This window comes from Gnatocerus cornutus, chromosome 2 (assembly GCF_029298725.1).
Source record: "Gnatocerus cornutus isolate USDA-ARS CGAHR chromosome 2, icGnaCorn1.1, whole genome shotgun sequence".
In the NCBI taxonomy this organism is placed as follows: domain Eukaryota; kingdom Metazoa; phylum Arthropoda; class Insecta; order Coleoptera; family Tenebrionidae; genus Gnatocerus; species Gnatocerus cornutus.
In genome coordinates this window covers 20681364-20699160 of record NC_142234.1, presented here as the reverse complement: position 1 = coordinate 20699160, position 17797 = coordinate 20681364, and the positions used below count along the sequence as shown (strand labels likewise).

The 17797-nt window shown below is 36.6% G+C and overlaps 4 protein-coding genes across 4 annotated transcripts; 1 reads left to right on the top strand and 3 right to left on the bottom strand.

Moving 5' to 3' along the window:
• Positions 1-89: 89 nt before the first annotated feature.
• LOC148179956 (uncharacterized) lies at positions 90-3349 on the bottom strand. The gene is made up of 7 exons (XM_088029605.1): positions 1660-3349; positions 1518-1613; positions 1352-1423; positions 433-1296; positions 232-384; positions 165-176; positions 90-115 (listed from the first exon to the last, which is right to left on the bottom strand). Exons 1-7 carry the CDS (start codon positions 3347-3349, stop codon positions 90-92), a joined length of 2913 nt encoding a protein of 970 aa, XP_087885731.1.
• A 676-nt stretch (positions 3350-4025) lies between these two features.
• Vps4 (vacuolar protein sorting 4) lies at positions 4026-6205 on the top strand. The gene is made up of 5 exons (XM_088029734.1): positions 4026-4379; positions 4428-4560; positions 4609-4840; positions 4888-5598; positions 5648-6205. Exons 1-5 carry the CDS (start codon positions 4244-4246, stop codon positions 5747-5749), a joined length of 1314 nt encoding a protein of 437 aa, XP_087885860.1. The 5' UTR covers positions 4026-4243; the 3' UTR covers positions 5750-6205.
• Positions 6206-7225: 1020 nt separating this feature from the next.
• Pdp (pyruvate dehydrogenase [acetyl-transferring]-phosphatase 1-like protein, mitochondrial) lies at positions 7226-17070 on the bottom strand. The gene is made up of 5 exons (XM_088030381.1): positions 16635-17070; positions 9130-9268; positions 8836-9083; positions 8576-8789; positions 7226-8252 (listed from the first exon to the last, which is right to left on the bottom strand). The coding sequence occupies exons 1-5, from the start codon at positions 16860-16862 to the stop codon at positions 7558-7560; spliced, it is 1524 nt and encodes a 507-aa protein (XP_087886507.1). The 5' UTR covers positions 16863-17070; the 3' UTR covers positions 7226-7557.
• On the bottom strand, positions 11094-16605 carry LOC148179954 (uncharacterized). The gene is made up of 23 exons (XM_088031439.1): positions 16273-16605; positions 15260-16222; positions 15072-15216; positions 14882-14981; positions 14780-14811; positions 14702-14712; positions 14562-14569; positions 14465-14508; positions 14244-14258; positions 14075-14089; positions 13900-14001; positions 13568-13582; positions 13399-13413; positions 13237-13244; positions 13068-13075; positions 12965-12987; positions 12899-12901; positions 12604-12626; positions 12514-12557; positions 12353-12436; positions 12137-12289; positions 11968-12016; positions 11094-11914 (listed from the first exon to the last, which is right to left on the bottom strand). The coding sequence occupies exons 1-23, from the start codon at positions 16306-16308 to the stop codon at positions 11165-11167; spliced, it is 2646 nt and encodes an 881-aa protein (XP_087887565.1). The 5' UTR covers positions 16309-16605; the 3' UTR covers positions 11094-11164.
• Positions 17071-17797: the final 727 nt, after the last annotated feature.

The window sequence follows — 17797 nt, the reverse complement described above, 5'->3', positions numbered from 1 at the left end:
ACTCACGAAATCTTGGCCGTGCATGGTTGCCTACTTTTTAATTTCGATTTTTTAAAAAATAGCAGAAAATGGTGGATGCGCCGGGTTTTTTAAACGTACAAAAATATAGCCGCTGCTATTTACAATTTTAAACAACATACTCTTTACAAAACACAAAAACAAACACACATAAGGCACTAGAAAGAAATTTGATATTGATTCTTCAGGACTCTGGATTTGTCTCCTTATCACGAAGAGACGGTTCGAGCTCTTCCACTTGGGGTTCTGAGTCAATAACTTCTCCGTGACCAGTTTCCTCAAGAACTTCTTCGGTGTTAATCTGACCCTCCCCTCTGGGCGCCTCGGTGTTAACATCCACGGTTGGTTGAACTTCTGGAACTTGACCTAGGAAGAAACCAGTGTAATCTTAAGAGCTAAAACTAAAGCGCATACCCATGCCCCTTAGTGGATCTGGACATATTTCACACAAGCAATTGGGATTAACTTCTCCAGGTCCTGTTTCATTTTCATTGCAAAAGCAATTTGGATTTTCTGCAGTACCAGTTAGAGGTGCTTCCAGAGCGCCTCTATCAGGCGCTTTAACAGAGAACAACTTCTTGCATTGTTTGTCTTTCCCGGAGTATTTTAATATCTCCGTGACCACTTCCACGTTACCGGACTTGGTGTAAACCAACGTGGTCTCTATAAGACCTTCAGGTCCTTCAGTTATCACTTCCAAAGTCCCTGAATCTGTTATGGTCGTCGTAACATGAACACCATCAGGAGGTTTATTTATAACATCGACTTTAGTATCAACAGCAAACGGGAAGTTCTCTTCCCAGCATTTAACATTAGTTTCGGATTTGAGAAGATCTCTGCTTCTAGAGGCAGTAACTTGATGCATGAGTTTGAAGCGCTCGGTAGTACACCCTTCATTGGCGCTCACCAAGGCTCCAGGGGCTATCTCTTCTGCACCATCAACAGGCTCTGGTGGTTGCGATTTTGAATCACAACTGCAAAGCTGTTTTCTCGTGGGAGTGCCGGATGTTTCTTTATTTTTTCCGGCAGATTCTCTCAACTTCTTTGCTATCCTACAATCGCAGAGCTTTTTGGTGGGTTCAACGGGGGTGTCAAGTACTTCGCTCTCTGTGAGCGCGACTGGTTTGTCCGTTTTGGGCCAAATTTGGTCAATTTGTTTGGATTTAGATTTGATGCAACTGCAGGAAATCTTAGATTGGGCGAGTGATGACACTGTTTCCGAGATTTCAACTTTCTTTGGTACGACATCTGAGACAGATGGTTGGTCATTATAAGGATCTGCAAAAAAAATTTACGTCTTTCATGTTTAACAGAAGTGGAAAACAAAACTTACTACTTTTTACTGAAGGAATGGTTTCTAGAACAACATCTTCTGCGGGTGGTGGAGGAACAGCTTCAGGTTCATCTACAATAACATGATTTATAGACAGAAATATCAAAAGACGAAGTTTCAAGGACCTTTTTATTTCAAGTTAAATTCACACATTATTTTCAGTTACCTGGTTCTAGTTCTGGCTCTCCATTGCCTTCAGTTTTTACCTCAGAAGAATAAGCATTGGATCTTGAGGTGGTCATGTTTTCCAAATTGGAACCACCTGAATGAATCCTCGTTAACAATTCTCAATCAGTTTTTATACTGACCACTCATTCCTTGCATCGACACTGCAACTAAAACTTCCTCTTGAACACCCTCATCATCATTCGTTACTTCGTCTATCACAAGAACATCAAAAATTGCCATTTCAGCCTCTTCATCATTTGCTAAATCTTGCATGACAACTCCATCTGGAATTTCTTCTTTGCCACACTCTTCAATACAGCTGGCAACTCCCGGCATCGCAACTTCCTCCAGAAGTCGCACTTTGGCGCCTTCATCATTCGTTACAACATTCTCATCTTTATCAACCATGTTCAGTTTAATATCAATCAAATCAGTCAAACTCTTCAGTAGTTTAGCAGCTGCTGTGAGATCTTCAGGCAGGTTCATGCACTCACCACAAGGCTCACATTCTTTCAAAATCTTACTGAGCTCTCTTGCAATGTTATGTAACTGACATTCTTCCTTCACGTTTCCATCGCGCGCGTTTAGAGCTGCTTGCAAGCTCCTGATGGTGTCAGCTTCACTGATTTTCTGCCGGATTAAATTCTCCTCCAGTTGCGCGCATTTATTCTGCATATCTTGCAGCGCTTGGCTCATCGCCACGTTAGCGGCATTCAAGTTGTAGTTGCTGGTGTTAGCTGTGCAAAGATCCATTTTGAGAGCGTTGATTTCTCGTTCGAAGAACTCGATGAGCTTCCTGTGTTCTCGCTCAGATTCTTCGAGTTTCTTTTCCATTTGTAACACCTTGTACCGTTCACTTTCAATCTTGAATTGCATAGGTCCTTCCATCCTTTCTAAGTGTTGCCGGATCTCAAGCCTCATGTCTTTAAGCTCGTTTTTTAATAAGAAGTTTTCTAGTTTCAGCTCCGCGCAGCTCTTCTCGTTTGGATCTGGTGGGACTGCGTCGTTTTTACAGCAACGATTCTTGGGAGAAAAGTCGATGTTCTTGTATTCCGCGAACACGTTTTCGTAGATCTTTGTCTTCTGTTCTAATTGACTGATGTCCTTCAAGAGGCTTTTTTGTTGCACCGCCAAATCCTGGATGTTCTGCATGTAATGTAAATCCATTGATTTCAATGAGTATTTACTGGGGGCAGAAGAACCAAGACCTTTGGCGACGACTGCTTTCTGTTGGACTTTATCCCGAGCAGTGTTAATCGCTAATTCTACTTCGTCCAAATTACACTCGCAGAGATCGTCGGATGGAACCAAAGTACAAGGACAAACTTTCCGGTTTGTTCCATCGCCGAAAGACACTTTACTACAAATACTGCAGTTACAGGAGTCATTATCTTGTTTAACCAATTCGTCCAGTGCACAAGGATCGCATTTGCAGCCAGGATTCTTAGTTTGCGTTAATTTTGCTACAGACTCTTTCACCGGAATTACTTTCGATTCTTTAATCGGCATGTCCTGGGGGGCCCGTGGAGGAGGTGAGGGACTTCTTTGTGGTTCGGGCGAACAAGCGCAAGGATCTGGAGGTGGTGGTTTGGCGGAAAACATCGAAAATAAGCCCTTAAAGAAACCGGGATTTTCGGGAGGACTGCTCTGGATTCTAGCCGGCGGTGCTGGAGGCGGCGGTGTAAAAACTGGAGGTCTTGGACTACTTTCACCGATGATTGTGTCCATGGCTTCTAGTTTGAGGCGAAGTTCTTGTTCCCGCTGTTGGAGGGCTTCATTTTTTTCTTCGTATTTTTGTTTGAGTTGCTCCCAGAACTGCTGTTCCCCCATTTTTGAATTTGGAAAAGTTTTGACCACTTAACAATACGAAAATTTTGACAATTTTTGACATATTTTGCCCAACGGTGACTACGCAAAAATGATTTTTTAAGCCGCCGTCCTTTTTTGGACGCATGTAAATAGGCCGGAAAAGAGCTATAAATTTTGAAAATCTAAATCAAATTCATTTGAGGCATAAAAACAATAAAAACAATAAACAATTTACTTACATTTCAGGTTTTAACAACACAAAAACAAAAATTTTCGACAATTTTGAAACAATTGAAACAAACGCCAAAATTTGTCAGAGATGCCACCCGCACTGGAAAAATTGCCCTAAAAATTTAATTGTCGCAGCAAATTCTTTTTTTTTAATAATAAATGTTTTAATAAATAGTTCATTTTAGACTTTCTGAAATGAAATAAAGAAATGCGAAAAAACTTTAATAAAATCAAATGTTTTATATTTTATTACTAGGCGAACAATCTTAAAGAGTAAATGTCACTAGATCAGAAAAAAGTTTTTCCAAAAGAGCATTTTCCGACAAAATTACAATTTTTAAGTATCTATCATAATAGAGACTAAAACGCCCTGTATATATTTACTTATATTAATTTTCATGAAGCTAAGTTTCTGAAACTTCCCGCGCGCTGCGCTCGTTGCTACTCAAGAGGGCGCTGCACGAAATGTCATAAATGTGTCAAAACTGTCAAAATAATTCTTCGAACCGAGCCCCTAATGTCAAGTAATTGCAGTGAGTGATCGAGTTAATGATAATCTCTATTAATAATCTTTCACAGAATAACTCCTCAAGAAATATGAGTTTTTGATAGTTGGGTGCTCCAGTTTTATAAATTTCTATATTCGAGCTTTATCAGTGTAAATTGACTTGAAAATAACAGGAAATGGCATCAGGGACTACTTTGCAGAAAGCTATAGAATTAGTAACTAAAGCGACCGAAGAGGATCGTAACAAGAACTACGAAGAAGCGCTTAGGTTGTATGAACACGGAGTAGAGTATTTTTTACACGCCATCAAATGTAAGTTGCAATTGTGGTTTTGATCAGTTTAGCAAATATTTTGTGTAGATGAGGCCCAAGGTGAAAAAGCGAAAGAAAGCATCCGAGCCAAATGTAGTCAATATCTCGAACGTGCGGAGAAAATAAAAGAGTCTCTCAAGAAAGGGAAAAAGAAACCAATTAAAGATGGAGAAGACTCAAAGTCTGTTATCTTTCAATTTAAACCATAAAATTAAGACTTTATTTACAGGGATGACAAAAAAAGTGATAGTGACAGCGACGGAGACGACCCCGAAAAGAAAAAACTCCAAAACAAACTCGAGGGGGCTATCGTCGTCGAAAAACCTCACGTGAAATGGGCTGACGTCGCAGGCCTAGACGCAGCCAAAGAAGCCCTAAAAGAGGCTGTCATTCTACCTATTCGTTTCCCCCATTTGTTTAGCGGAAAAAGAGTTCCGTGGAAAGGAATCCTTCTGTTTGGTGTAAGGCCCCAAAGCCCCCAATTTCCCCTTTTCATGAGTCCATTTAGCCCCCAGGTACTGGTAAATCCTACTTGGCCAAAGCCGTGGCTACTGAAGCCAACAATTCCACGTTCTTCTCAGTCTCTTCTTCTGATTTGGTCTCAAAATGGCTTGGCGAATCCGAAAAATTAGTCCGGAACTTGTTTGAATTAGCCCGCGCCCACAAACCCAGCATCATCTTCATAGATGAAATTGATTCTCTCTGTTCGTCTCGATCTGATAATGAATCGGAATCCGCCCGCAGAATTAAAACGGAATTCCTCGTGCAAATGCAGGGGGTAGGACATGACACTGAAGGGATTTTAGTGTTGGGGGCTACAAACATACCCTGGGTACTGGACGCGGCTATTAGGAGACGTTTTGAGAAGCGAATTTACATCCCGCTACCGGAAGAACCAGCACGAGCGACCATGTTCAAGCTACATTTAGGCAACACACACACCGAGTTATCAGACGATGATGTCAAAGAACTGGGGAGAAGAACAGAGGGCTACTCAGGGGCTGATATCAGTATTGTCGTACGCGACGCCCTGATGCAACCAGTGAGGAAAGTCCAAACCGCTACGCATTTCAAGAAGGTGCGGGGGCCGAGCCCTAAAGATCCTAAAGTTATCATTGATGATTTGTTGACGCCTTGCTCTCCGGGGGATCCAGGGGCTATTGAAATGACCTGGATGGATGTAGAGGGCGACAAACTCGCCGAACCACCTGTGACTATGGTATGATCACTTCTTTTTATTATGCAAAGGCAATTTTGTTTTTCTTTAGAACGACATGTTGAGGTCGCTTGCCACATCGAAGCCCACTGTTAACGACGAAGATTTAACAAAACTAGAGAAGTTTAAAGAAGATTTCGGTCAAGAAGGTTAATTTTGAGATTATAAATGCAACTTTTTACACTTATTATGAACTGTTCTTAGATAACTTGAATGTTTATCTTGAGGCTTCGTTCATGTTTCGAGTGTACCCAATAATTGCTTTTAGTCTGTTTTTTGAATATACTTTTAAAATGATAAATCTTATTCTATTTTTTATTTCTATGTAAGAATGCCTTCGTTTATAAAAATATATTTGTATTTATGAGCGTTAATAAAATGTGGGTATTATTGCCTAATAAATTCTGTTTTTTGTTGTAAAAAAGGCACAAAATTTGCACTGTAAATAGTATTGGTAGTTACTTAAATTCACTCTTGTGCAAAAGTTGTCACAACGTGAAGTTATGCTTGTGGTACCACATAAATTGTAATTATTTTTTACAGAGTATTATTTTTAATAAATACTGTATTTTTTTAAGTTTGTGTTGAAATAAAGATATATGACCCTTGAGATATTAATTCTGATAACGGATTATTGGCTAAAAATGTGTAAAACTCGACAATAAATCACTAAATTTGAAGCTAAATGACAATTTCTGCTATAGACAGGCGGTTTTGGAGGCTAAACTGGCAAAGTAGAGGTCGAAATATATGAAATAGTCAATTTTTAGCCAGATCCAACGGTTAATTATGGAGACATCGACAGTAATGTGCATGAAATCCACAAAACTCGTTAAAAACTCACCTATATTTGAATCAAAATGCCGATTTCTTGCTATAGACAGATGGTTCTGGCGGCCAAATGCGCAAAGTAAAGGTCTAAATACATCAAATAGTGAGTTTTTATGAAGATCCAACGGTTAATTCTATAGAAATCGCCAGAAATGTGCATAAAATCCACAAAACTCGTCGAAAAATCACCTACAGGGTGTTTGGTGCGCCACTAATAAAAGGGGTGATGAGACAGCAGTAAAAAGTCATATTTAAAGTTTTTTTGCAGGGTTTCTTTAGCCGTTTAAGCGCTGGAAGCCTTTATTTTTAACCAATCAGAGATCAATTTGCAAAGGAACATCGAATTTTGAATCAAAGTCATCCTAGGAAAATTTTTGATTAATGTCAAACTGACAGTTATTATTTTATCACCAGTGGCGTAGTTGGTTGATAATTGTGAAAAAAAACTTTTTTGCCGTACAATCAAGCCATCATTTTTACGGCTGCTGGATATTTGTATTGATCAAAACTATAGCCATTGTGAATATTTATTAAAAGTTTGGTTCCTTTGCTTTTTTTAAAGAAAATTGCACTACTTTTCTTCCTCTTATTGACGCCACTGATTTCAGTAACAAATTATTCATTTCGTGAAAAAACTACTTGGATTTTCATAAAATTTGAAATTATTTTAAGTGAATCTAATTGATCTAATCTATTTAAAGAAAAAAAAAACAAAATAATTACAAATTCCAACATAGTTTATCTGAAAAAATGTTATCCAACACCCTGTATATACGGGATCTGTAATGAGTTTGCTAAAAACAATTAAAAATTTATTTCATGACGAAGCTTAAAAACAGTTTGTTAATGACAAAAAGGCTCTCATTGACAATAGCACGTAAATTACAGCGTTGCTGATGAAATTGCCCACAATTTATTGTCATTAAATATCCATTGTACTTTTATTACTAAAATAAATAACTGAGCATATCGTAACTGTAGGAAACAAAGAGAATCGGTACGGAAATATCAGTCTAAAAATCTACTTAGAATCTATGAAAGGCATACAAAAATTGACTACCTCTCTAGCAGGTAAATAAGCCTCCATGCTCTTTCAATGGAAGATCACGTTACATCAAAATTCTCACTAATCTATGGCGGACAATGTCTCAGATATTCAGAATCGAAATAAACAATAGTAACCGTTATATCGTCTCTAAATACCCTCACAACATCGTCTGGTAAACTCAACATCTCCGAAAGCTCCCCGTGGTCAATTCCATACTCGGTCCCCCCTAACGCATTTCGAATTAAATGCGTTGCTGCATTAGAATCCTTCGGTTTCATCTTCAACCCCTCTTTCCGTTGAAGCAACAACTCATTCACCTCATTCAACGTCATGTTTTTCTTAGGAAGACGCAACGGACTCAGAGTTAGTTTACCACTCATATGCTCACCGACTAAACGAACGACATCAAGAGGTGATATGATATCCCATAAACCATCCGAAGCAATGACTAGAAACTTATCACGGGGTGTTAAGCGATGATGGGTAACTTCAGGTAACGCGGTTAAATACGGCGGTGTGTGATAATCCGGCGGAATGGGGATTTCACCGAAATATTTAACCCAGAGAGAACACATTATTTCTTTGTTCCATTTGTAGAAAAAATCGCCCAAGGCTCGAAACGGCGCTAATTGGCCTAAAAGGCGCCCCACTTTGATAACAGTGTTCCTTTCATTGTAGGGGTGCTCTTTGATGATGCGTTGTACTTCGGATCTATTTTCGAAGTTGTGTTCTGTGGTGAGTTTCTTCGCGATCCAGGCGTTGGTGTCCGAAAAGGTCCCTTCAAAAAAGGTAAAGTTGTGTAAACCCAGATATGCAGTGTTAACCCAGATATGCCTAACAAAATTTGGAATCTACGTGAAATTCTGCGTAAAATGATACCATCAAACTCCAATTTGCTCCAGAAATAAGCGAGGTATCGATCGAATTAGATTTGGACAAAAAACAACAAAAGAGCTAAAATACTCTCTTTAACAGAAAAAAATTGACGCGATCTATTCAGCAAAGTTAGATTTTATTTAATCCTGCTGATAAGAAACCTTTGTTGTGTGTCCTTTTAAAAGGACAATTGCATATCTGGGTTAATTTGCCTTGTTAGCTTACCAAGAACCGCGCAGCAGTCTCCAACATTCGCGATGTGTAGATGCGCGCCGTCGATATGAGCCACGCACGCCACAGCCCCCGACATGGCCACCGAGAGTGTCTTCATGTTAACTTTACCATCTTTTGGTAGCGCCTCTTTGGAAAGATCATCGTCCAACCTCAAAAACGCCTTCTCTAACGCCCTCCTCATCTCAAAACCTTGTTTCTGCCCTACCTAAACACACCATCAGTCATTGGAAACAAAGAATAACACCCAAAACCTCCACTAGATCCTTAAGAAATTCCATTAAACTATTCTGGTAAATATCCCTAACATCATCGATGAGTTGAACTTTGTCGTTGTACGATTGGATAAGCTGCAGAGGGTTGGGGGTGGATAAAGATTGCACATATTCTGTGAGATGGTCGTGGGGGAGCAAACACGATGTGATATAATGGTACAGTCTCTTGGCTATTACTTGGGCACATGCACCTCCACCATGGCCATCGAAAACTCCAACTAAAAGACCTGAAATCAACGAATTATTTAGAGTTGGGAAAATCGGAATTGGTACCGCTTGTCATTAAACATGAGGCTTCAGCTCGGGTGTCTTCTATGGGGTTGTTAGAAGCCAGTTGGTTTGAATCGTACGATTTTACAGATCCGCTTGTAAATTCGTGGGTGTATTCGTTAGCACGCAGGATGTTATCTACCTAGAAAATCAAAGAAGTTTTCAACTTATCTCGGTAATTCACGCGGAAATCTTTCTTTATTTTACACGTGCCGTTCTTCGCACAAAAATTTACGTAAATCTTTGTAAATACAGCCATTTCATTGTCAAGTTTTCCGCATTTTTGTTATAATTTAGTGTATTTAGTTAATTTAAGCTGGCTCAGTTTTCACAGAACTGTACAAATAGCTTCCAATTTTTTATACTTTTCAGTAACCAGCTGATTTGATAGCAAAGTCAATAAATTAATCTTTTGGAAGTAACGTCACGAAGCCTTTGTGCGCAATGCAAATATTGAAATACAAAAATGCGTAAACATTTGAATTTACAAGGGTGAGACTTATTTTTCATCAAAATGCGTTCAGTGAAAGAATTAACAGTGTCATTGTTTTTGCAATGTTGTAATCGCGTGTAGAAATATGACAATTATTTTTATGAATCACTCCGTCTTGTGCACTTGAACTTGAATTTCCCAAGTGCATTTTTAGCGAAGGCCACATTCCAATTCAATTCGTATTTTATAATAATATTACACGTCCAAATTCGTTTGGATTAATTTGGGAAAAAAACAACTTTTTGTGCAGGATGACGTAACAATGCTCAATTATAAATACGAGATTTAGTTATCCTTGAAAACAAAAACAACGAAAACGTAAGGTTTGGTTTGAGCTGGACAGTCGAAATTCGTCAAAACTTGTCAAACATAATGACCCAGTCTCATTACTAGCCTTGTGTATTTACGAATTATCCAAAATAAGTGAAATTGTAAGAAACTCTATTTGAATGCTTTTAAAAACACAAAATTATTCCTCAACGCTGTAAGTGACGTTATGTTACCTAAAACTGTTAAACGTCTGATTCAAATTAAGCTCTACGTTTTCATTGATTTTGTTTTTCAAGAATAACTGAACTTGATATTTTTTGTATCATAACAGTTTATGCTTCTTCTTCATTATCTAAGTTCTTTTATCTTTTTAATAGTTTAAACTCGTAATTTTAGGAATTTCGAGCTCTACTATGCGAATACAGCCTTAAAAAACGCCTAAATGTAGGAAAAGTCGTCATTTAGCTTGAAATTTAGTGGATTTCTCGACGAATTTTGTAAATTTTATGCACATTTTTCCCGATTTTTCTCCAGATTTAGTCGTTCCTACATTCTCAACAAAAATTCAGAATTTTGGTAATTTTAGTGCTACAGTTATGAAATTTGGGGAAGTTACTATTTTGGAGTCGTGTATTAACTCCACCAAATAGCAAAATCGTGGAGCGAAAGACACAGATTTTAGAAATTTTTATTTTTGAAACCAAACAAAAAATTTTCACATTCTGCACAAAATTCGAAATTTTGGTAATTTTAGTGCTACAACCATGAAATTTTGGGAAATTACTATTTTGGAGTCGTGTATTAACTCCACTAAATTGCAAGATTGTGGAGCGAAAGTCACAGATTTTAGAAATTTTTATTTTTTGAGTCCAAGCTTAAATTTCCTACATTTTCCACTAGAATTCGTATTTTTCGTAATTTTAGTGCTACAGCGATGAAATTTTGGGAAGTTACTATTTTTGAGTCGTGTATTAACTCTACTAAATTGCAAAATTGTAAAGCAAAAAACACAGATTTTAGAAATTTTTATTTTTGAGTCCAAGCAAAAAGTTTTTTCGAGCTCTACTATGCAAATACAGCCTAAGAAACCGTCTAAATGTCGGAAAAATCGTCATTTAGCTTGAAATTTAGCGGATTTCCCGACGAATTGCGAGTATTTCTAATTTTCCAGGATCCTTGGTGATAATAATTACAACCAAATCAATTAAATTTGTTCGTTGATCATGATCTTTATTTTTCCAACACTAATAAATCAGATACATGAAATTTTTTCTCTTAAATAGCGGCAGAAGTGACAATGGTCACAGGTAACACGGTATCAATAACCCAAATCAAGAAGAGTCTCAGAGGCGTCAAAACAATTTGCCCCACAGTTGGATAGACAGTAACCAACAAATTATCAAGAACCGCTTTCAACAAAGGGTTGAGAGGTCCCAAAAACAGTTCCAATAAACTCCTAATAACTCCAATTATCCCAGCGACTGGGTTAGTAATAATCTGAACAACATTGAGAATCACCGGCAGAATACTCACAACTGTCTGTACTATATTAACAATTGGAACAATAACAACGTTTCCAATTGTCTGCAGGACGTTTATAATTGGTACTATAACACCATTTACTACATTGAGAATTGGAGCTAGAATCCCGATTACTAGATTGTAGATTGGGGCGAAAACACCTTGCACAACGTTAATGACAGGGGCAAAAACAACTTGAACTATGCTAATAACAGGGGAAAAAATAACTCCAAACACGCTAATCAAAGGGGCAAAAATTATGTGACAAGTGTTAACCACCCAACCTATGACTACGGTTATGTCTATCTGTACAACTGGAGCAGTTGGATCGGTTTCAATCACTTCTCCGGAGGTTTCAACGCCTGTCTCCACGCTTGTGGATCTTTTCTTCCTCGCGAGTTCATTTTGAATAGCTAAGAGGTCGTAGTTGAAGAGGACATCTACAGAACGAGGAGCGATTTGTTCAACGGAAGCCTCTTCGACTGTGGGGAGGCTTGAACTTAGCTAAAATGTGTTTCGTTTTCGGGTTTTCTTTCACACGCACTATCAGTACTTACAGTGAAAAGGCCTGCAGCCAGGAGAAGGTAGTGGAGCTGCATTTTCGTACTTTAGGAGAATAGTTACGCGGTATCTTAGGTTTTTATATGTATATCATTGTTATCTTTAATAATGGAATAATTTAATTCAAATGGATTTCATTGTGAGCGAAAATTGTATTTGCACTACTGCTTTGAGTTGACATAGAGATTTGGCGAAAAGGAGATGTTACGTCTTAGAATTTGAAGCTTAGATTTATGTGGACAAATTCTCTGAAGAATTACTATTGTAGTAGCATGTATTTCTTGGTAGTTAATGAAAAGGAATTTTTTACGTGATAATCTAAAAAATAAATACAAGTACTTTTTACAAAATCTATAATTTTTGACTGTTTATAAATTTAACATTGCGAAATATTTGTATAAACTGCAATAATATTTTCTTATCAATGTGCATAATTTGGTAATTAAGAATAGCATTTTCCTTGGCCTATGACATCAGATCATTATTATTAGTAGTCGGTTAACGATTGTCAAGTTTTTGCCAACTGATAATTTTTATTTTACAATCTGCTTCTAGTAGTACATATTTTTTGATAAGCAAAAATTTCCTATAGTCTCCTTTAAAATTCGTAATTTTGGTAATTATAGTGCTACAGCTTCGAAAATTGGTGTAATTACTATTTTTTTAGTTGCGTATTAACTGTATCAAAATGTAAAATTTTAGAGAAAACGGCACAAATTTTAAAAATTTTCATTTTGAAGAGAAACAAAAATTTCCGACACGCTCCACTAAAATTCGTGATTCTGGTAATTTTAGTGCTAGGGCAACGAAATTTGGAGAAATTACTAATTTTGAGTCGTTTATTAACTCTACCAAATTTCAAAATTTTAGAGCGGAAGGCGCAAATTTTAGAAATTTTCATTTTGAAGAGAAGCAAGAAGTTTCAACATTCTACACAAAAATTCGTAATTTTGGTAATTTTAGTGCTACAGCTACAAAATTTGGAGAAGTTACTGTTTTTGAGTTGCATATTAACTCTACCAAATTGCAAAATTGTTAAGTAAAAGATACAAATTTTAGAAATTTTTATTTTTCAGTCCAAGAAAAAATTTTCCACATCCTCGACTAAAATTCGTAATTTTGGTAATTTTAGTGCTACAGTTATGAAATTTTAGGAAATTACTATTTTTGAGTCGTTAATCAACTCCACTAAATTGCAAAATTGTAGAGCAAAAGGCACAGATTTTAGAAATTTCTATTTTTGAGTCCAAGCAAAACGTTCCCACATCCGTCACTAAAACTCGTAATTTTGGTAATATTAGTGCTACAACTATAAAATTTAAGGAAGTTACTATTATTGAGTGGTGTATTAACTCTACCAAATTGCAAAATTGTAGAGCGAAAGACGCAGATTTTAGAAATTATTATATTTGAGATCAAGCAAAAACTTTCCACATCTTTCACTAAAATTCGTAATTTTGGTAATTTTAGTGCAACAGCTATAAAATTTAAGGAAGTTACTATTTTTGAGTTGTGTATTAACTCTACCAAATTGCAAAATTGTAGAGCGAAAGACGCAGATTTTAGAAATTATTATATTTGAGATCAAGCAAAAACTTTCCACATCTTTCACTAAAATTCGTAATTTTGGTAATTTTAGTGCAACAGCTACAAAATTTGGAGAAGTTACTATTTTTGAGTTGCATATTAACTCTACCAAGTTGCAAAATTGTTAAGTAAAAGATACAAATTTTAGAAATTTTTATTTTTGAGTCCAAGCAAAAAATTTCCACATCCTCGACTAAAATTCGTAATTTTGGTAATTTTAGTGCAACAGCTATAAAATTTAAGGAAGTTACTATTTTTGAGTCGTGTATTAACTCTACCAAATTGCAAAATTGTAGAGCAAAAGACACAGATTTTAGAAATTTCTATTTTTGAGTCCAAGCAAAACGTTTCTACATCCGTCACTAATACTCGTAATTTTGGTAATATTAGTGCTACAACTATAAAATTTAAGGACGTTACTATTATTGAGTCGTGTATTAACTCTACCAAATTGCAAAATTGTAGAGCGAAAGACGCAGATTTTAGAAATTATTATATTTGAGATCAAGCAAAAACTTTCCACATCTTTCACTAAAATTCGTAATTTTGGTAATTTTAGTGCAACAGCTATAAAATTTAAGGAAGTTACTATTTTTGAGTCGTGTATTAACTCTTCCAAATTGCAAAATTGTAGAGCGAAAGACGCAGATTTTAGAAATTATTATTTTTGAGATCAAGCAAAAACTTTCCACATCTTTCACTAAAATTCGTAATTTTGGTAATTTTAGTGCTACAGCTACGAAATTTGCGGAAGTTACTATTTTTGAGTCGTCCATTATCTCTACCAAATTGCAAAATTGTAGAGCGAAAGACAGAGATTTTAAAAATTTTTATTTATGAGACCAAGCAAAAAGTTCCCACATCTTTCACTAAAATTCGTAATTTTGGTAATTTTAGTGTTTCAACTATGAAATTTGGGGACGTTATAATTTTTGTGTCGTAAATCAACTCTAGCAAATTTCAAAATTTTATAGCAAACGAGACAAATTTCAAAATTTCCGACATGCTCCACTGAAATTTTCGATTTTGGTAATTTTAATGCTACAGCTATGAAATTTGGGGAAATTATTATTTTTGAGTCGTGTATTAACTCTACCAAATTGCAAAATTTTAAAGCAAAAGGCGCACATTTTAGAGATTTGCTTTAATAAAACCTTGGGAAGAAAGAAAATAATCAGTGATGAATGGGTTCAATAAAATATGGTAAAACGAATATAATACGTGCCATTTTATTTAGTGACAGGAAAACAACGCTAATCCGTCGCAAATATTAAACAATAACAATCAGAAGCGATTATCCACTGATATCTGTACGGTAGTTACGTAAATCCATATAGAAGAGCGCAAAAAAACAATCCGAACTCAAACAAACACCTTTTTTTGCAAAAAGTTAATGAATTATTTAAAAAGCAATCGTATTGTACTTCCCAAAAACAGTCTCATGTTTATAATTCTTCATCCAAAACAATCATAAGTATAACAATTCATTATAATGAATGAAATTCTTCGATACCGATACAACCCTCTTGCATAAACGATAGAAATTCCGTTCTTAGAGTAATTTTTATGCTTTTTCGCAGCAAACGTTTAGTCTCAGAGTCACGATCATTCAACATAAAATAAACAACAAAGTGCAGCAAAGTATTTATTGTAAAATTCTCATTTATTTACAATCAGAAAAAGTCAACATGAAAGTTATATGGGGTTTGCAGGAAGCAGCAAATCGATGATTGGATTTATAATGTTCGCCAATCGAGTAATGAGCAAACTTCCTAGTACTGGCGTTAGTAACCCATTAATAGCATTCACCAGACTTTTAACAACTCCATTCACTGGTGTCAAGATACCAGCCAACAAAGTAAGAACTGGGCGAACAATAACATCCAAAAGACCACCATTGGTATCAGGGGTGGGATCAGCAATAATATCCGTCAGGTCTCTCTTCCTGCGAGCTGGAGTATCAGCAGTTTGAGGCACCGTCAAAATTTGTTCAATGCTCGTTAGAACCTGAATCAATCCTTTGACGACGAAATTGACAGCACCAGCTACTAAATCTCCAACGGGGTTTCCAGGGGCTACAACGATGATCAAACCGGAGACGAACGATTTCACATTGCCTAGCAGACCCACTAGGAGACCTTTAATTTGATCTCCGATGATCGACGAAATGAGATTACCAACGATGTCTACTAAGCCGGGAACAACTGCGGTATCTTCAGCGGCTCGCTTCCTTCGCACCTTCAACGACTGTACGGCCACATCCACGGAGACGGCGCTGTCTTCAGCGGCCGCCGCGACTTGGGGGCCACTGGCGACGATTTGTTCGTTGACACTGCTCTGTACAGTTGCTGCCAGTTCTGGATTATTGGGCAAATTAGCACCAATGGAACCTCCAATAGCGTTCCTGACAATGTTTTGGACTGCTTGAGGATTCACTTTGACGAGACCTCCTTGGACACTTAACAAAGATTCTTTGATAAGTGAGTTGATACCAGTGACTGCTTGGTTCACGTTTCCACCAGCAGAGTCAATTACATTTTGGATCTCTGAAGCTGAGGTTCCTTGGGTTTGAAGAATTGAGTTGACGATGTTGTCTCTAATTGCTGGGTTGTTTATCCATGTGTTTAAGTCGATTGCTCCGCTGGATGTGGAGTAAAGACAAAACTGAAAGTTTGGATTAGAGGGAATTGAGACGGAGGGTCTCTTCTACTCACTGTGACCACGAGAACTGCAGTATATTTGAAACCCATTTTGTTCGTTTGTGAGGACTCGTATCGTCTTACTTACGTTTTTATACAGAGACATTTATTATCTTAAGACAATGGAAAAAGACTCAGAAATGACACTGAATTTACTTACTTACCTGAATTTGCAAAAGGCTTATTATATAATTATCACCACCGTCACTAAGATTAATTGATAAGTTTGCCCGAGACTTCGCTACTCAAATATTTACGTAAATAATCGGATTTTCTTACAATTTAGTAGACAAACTGAAACTTGTGCGTTTTTCAATTTCACAGAACCGTGACAATAAAGTGTACAAAGAGATAAATGAAAAACTCTTAAAAGTTACCTCCTGAGGGGTCAGTTTAGCCAACGTCGTCCTGCTCTCCCTTGAAGAGTGGAATCTTTGAAAGTCAAATAACCTAACTTTGGGGACATCACAGCGAGGCACTGAATTTTTTTCCACATAATTTCTGAAGCTCAAAGGTGTACAACCCGTGGAATAGCTGAACTTCTTCGAAATCGTTACATTTTTGCCAGTTTTCAGCAGTTGCTGAGTGCGACAAGCCACAACCATTTTCTTGATGAATTTGCTCTTCTTATCAATCTTTGTTGATATATTCGCAGCACTCAATTCTCGATAATGTTCGACTTTGACATATTAGTCAAAATTAACATTTTGTTTAAAGATTTCTATTTTTGTATTTTGTTCTTATGACATTTCGCACTGATTTGGAGGTTATGTTTTGCTTCAAAAAAAGTTCTGGGCACGGGCGCTGCGATCGGATATTCGAACCTTGGAGGCAAAGCAACTCGACTTTTTTTTAATCGCCATAACTCAGTTGTTTGTGGCCGTACGTGGTTTTTGAGCCCGGATTTGGAATTTGCGAAAGATTCTGCGTAAAATGAGACCAAATAACGCACGTTTGATTAAAAAAATAAGCGAGATATCGACTTCAGAACTTTGACATAGTTTTAGTCCTACATTTAAAAAAACATCAAGTTTTCGACTTTCGGAAAATCTAAATATAATTTCTTAGGTAAAAAGAGAAAAAAAATCGCAAAGCGTTTCTTAATATCTGTAGTAGTTTCCGACTAATTTATAATTAAAAATTAGGAAAAATTAGGAAGTGGCATGTAAATTTCAATGATGGTAGTTACGTAAAAAAAAGAGCAAAAATCCGTTCTGAACGTAATAGTTATTTATGTATTAAGGGCATAAACATCAAGTTATGCCCATGGTACATACAACGTTTTATGTCTTACCAATAAATTTTCATTTTTCAAAAATTAATAATTTCTCCACAAATACCAATTTCTGTTCTTGAATCTACATAAAGACTTTATAAAAAATACTTTACACGTCGTTTTGTGTTGGTTTAAAGATTTAATCATTTTAATTACTAATGGCTTTATATACAATTTCTGATTTCTACACTGTTTATTTGCGATAAATGAAACCACAAAATACTATTGCAGTTGATTTATAATTTAATTATTATTAATTAATTC

Coding starts and splice junctions, on each gene's coding strand:
- LOC148179956 (XM_088029605.1), bottom strand. CDS start 3,349: ATGGGGGAACAGCAGTTCTGGGAGCAACTCAAACAAAAATACGAAGAA. Junction 1,424..1,517: donor AGAGCCAGAACTAGAACCAG/GTAACTGAAAAT, acceptor ATGTTATTGTAG/ATGAACCTGAAGCTGTTCCT. Junction 1,297..1,351: donor CATTCCTTCAGTAAAAAGTA/GTAAGTTTTGTT, acceptor TTTTTTTTGCAG/ATCCTTATAATGACCAACCA.
- Pdp (XM_088030381.1), bottom strand. CDS start 16,862: ATGGTTGTGGCTTGTCGCACTCAGCAACTGCTGAAAACTGGCAAAAAT. Junction 9,084..9,129: donor CTCATGTTTAATGACAAGCG/GTACCAATTCCG, acceptor CGTTGATTTCAG/GTCTTTTAGTTGGAGTTTTC. Junction 8,790..8,835: donor TTCTTAAGGATCTAGTGGAG/GTTTTGGGTGTT, acceptor TGGTGTGTTTAG/GTAGGGCAGAAACAAGGTTT.
- LOC148179954 (XM_088031439.1), bottom strand. CDS start 16,308: ATGGGTTTCAAATATACTGCAGTTCTCGTGGTCACA. Junction 14,982..15,071: donor TATGCAAGAGGGTTGTATCG/GTATCGAAGAAT, acceptor GTTTTTGGGAAG/TACAATACGATTGCTTTTTA. Junction 12,290..12,352: donor TTATACAAATATTTCGCAAT/GTTAAATTTATA, acceptor TTTATTTTTTAG/ATTATCACGTAAAAAATTCC.
- Vps4 (XM_088029734.1), top strand. CDS start 4,244: ATGGCATCAGGGACTACTTTGCAGAAAGCTATAGAATTAGTAACTAAA. Junction 4,380..4,427: donor TTTTTTACACGCCATCAAAT/GTAAGTTGCAAT, acceptor TATTTTGTGTAG/ATGAGGCCCAAGGTGAAAAA. Junction 4,561..4,608: donor AAAGATGGAGAAGACTCAAA/GTCTGTTATCTT, acceptor CTTTATTTACAG/GGATGACAAAAAAAGTGATA.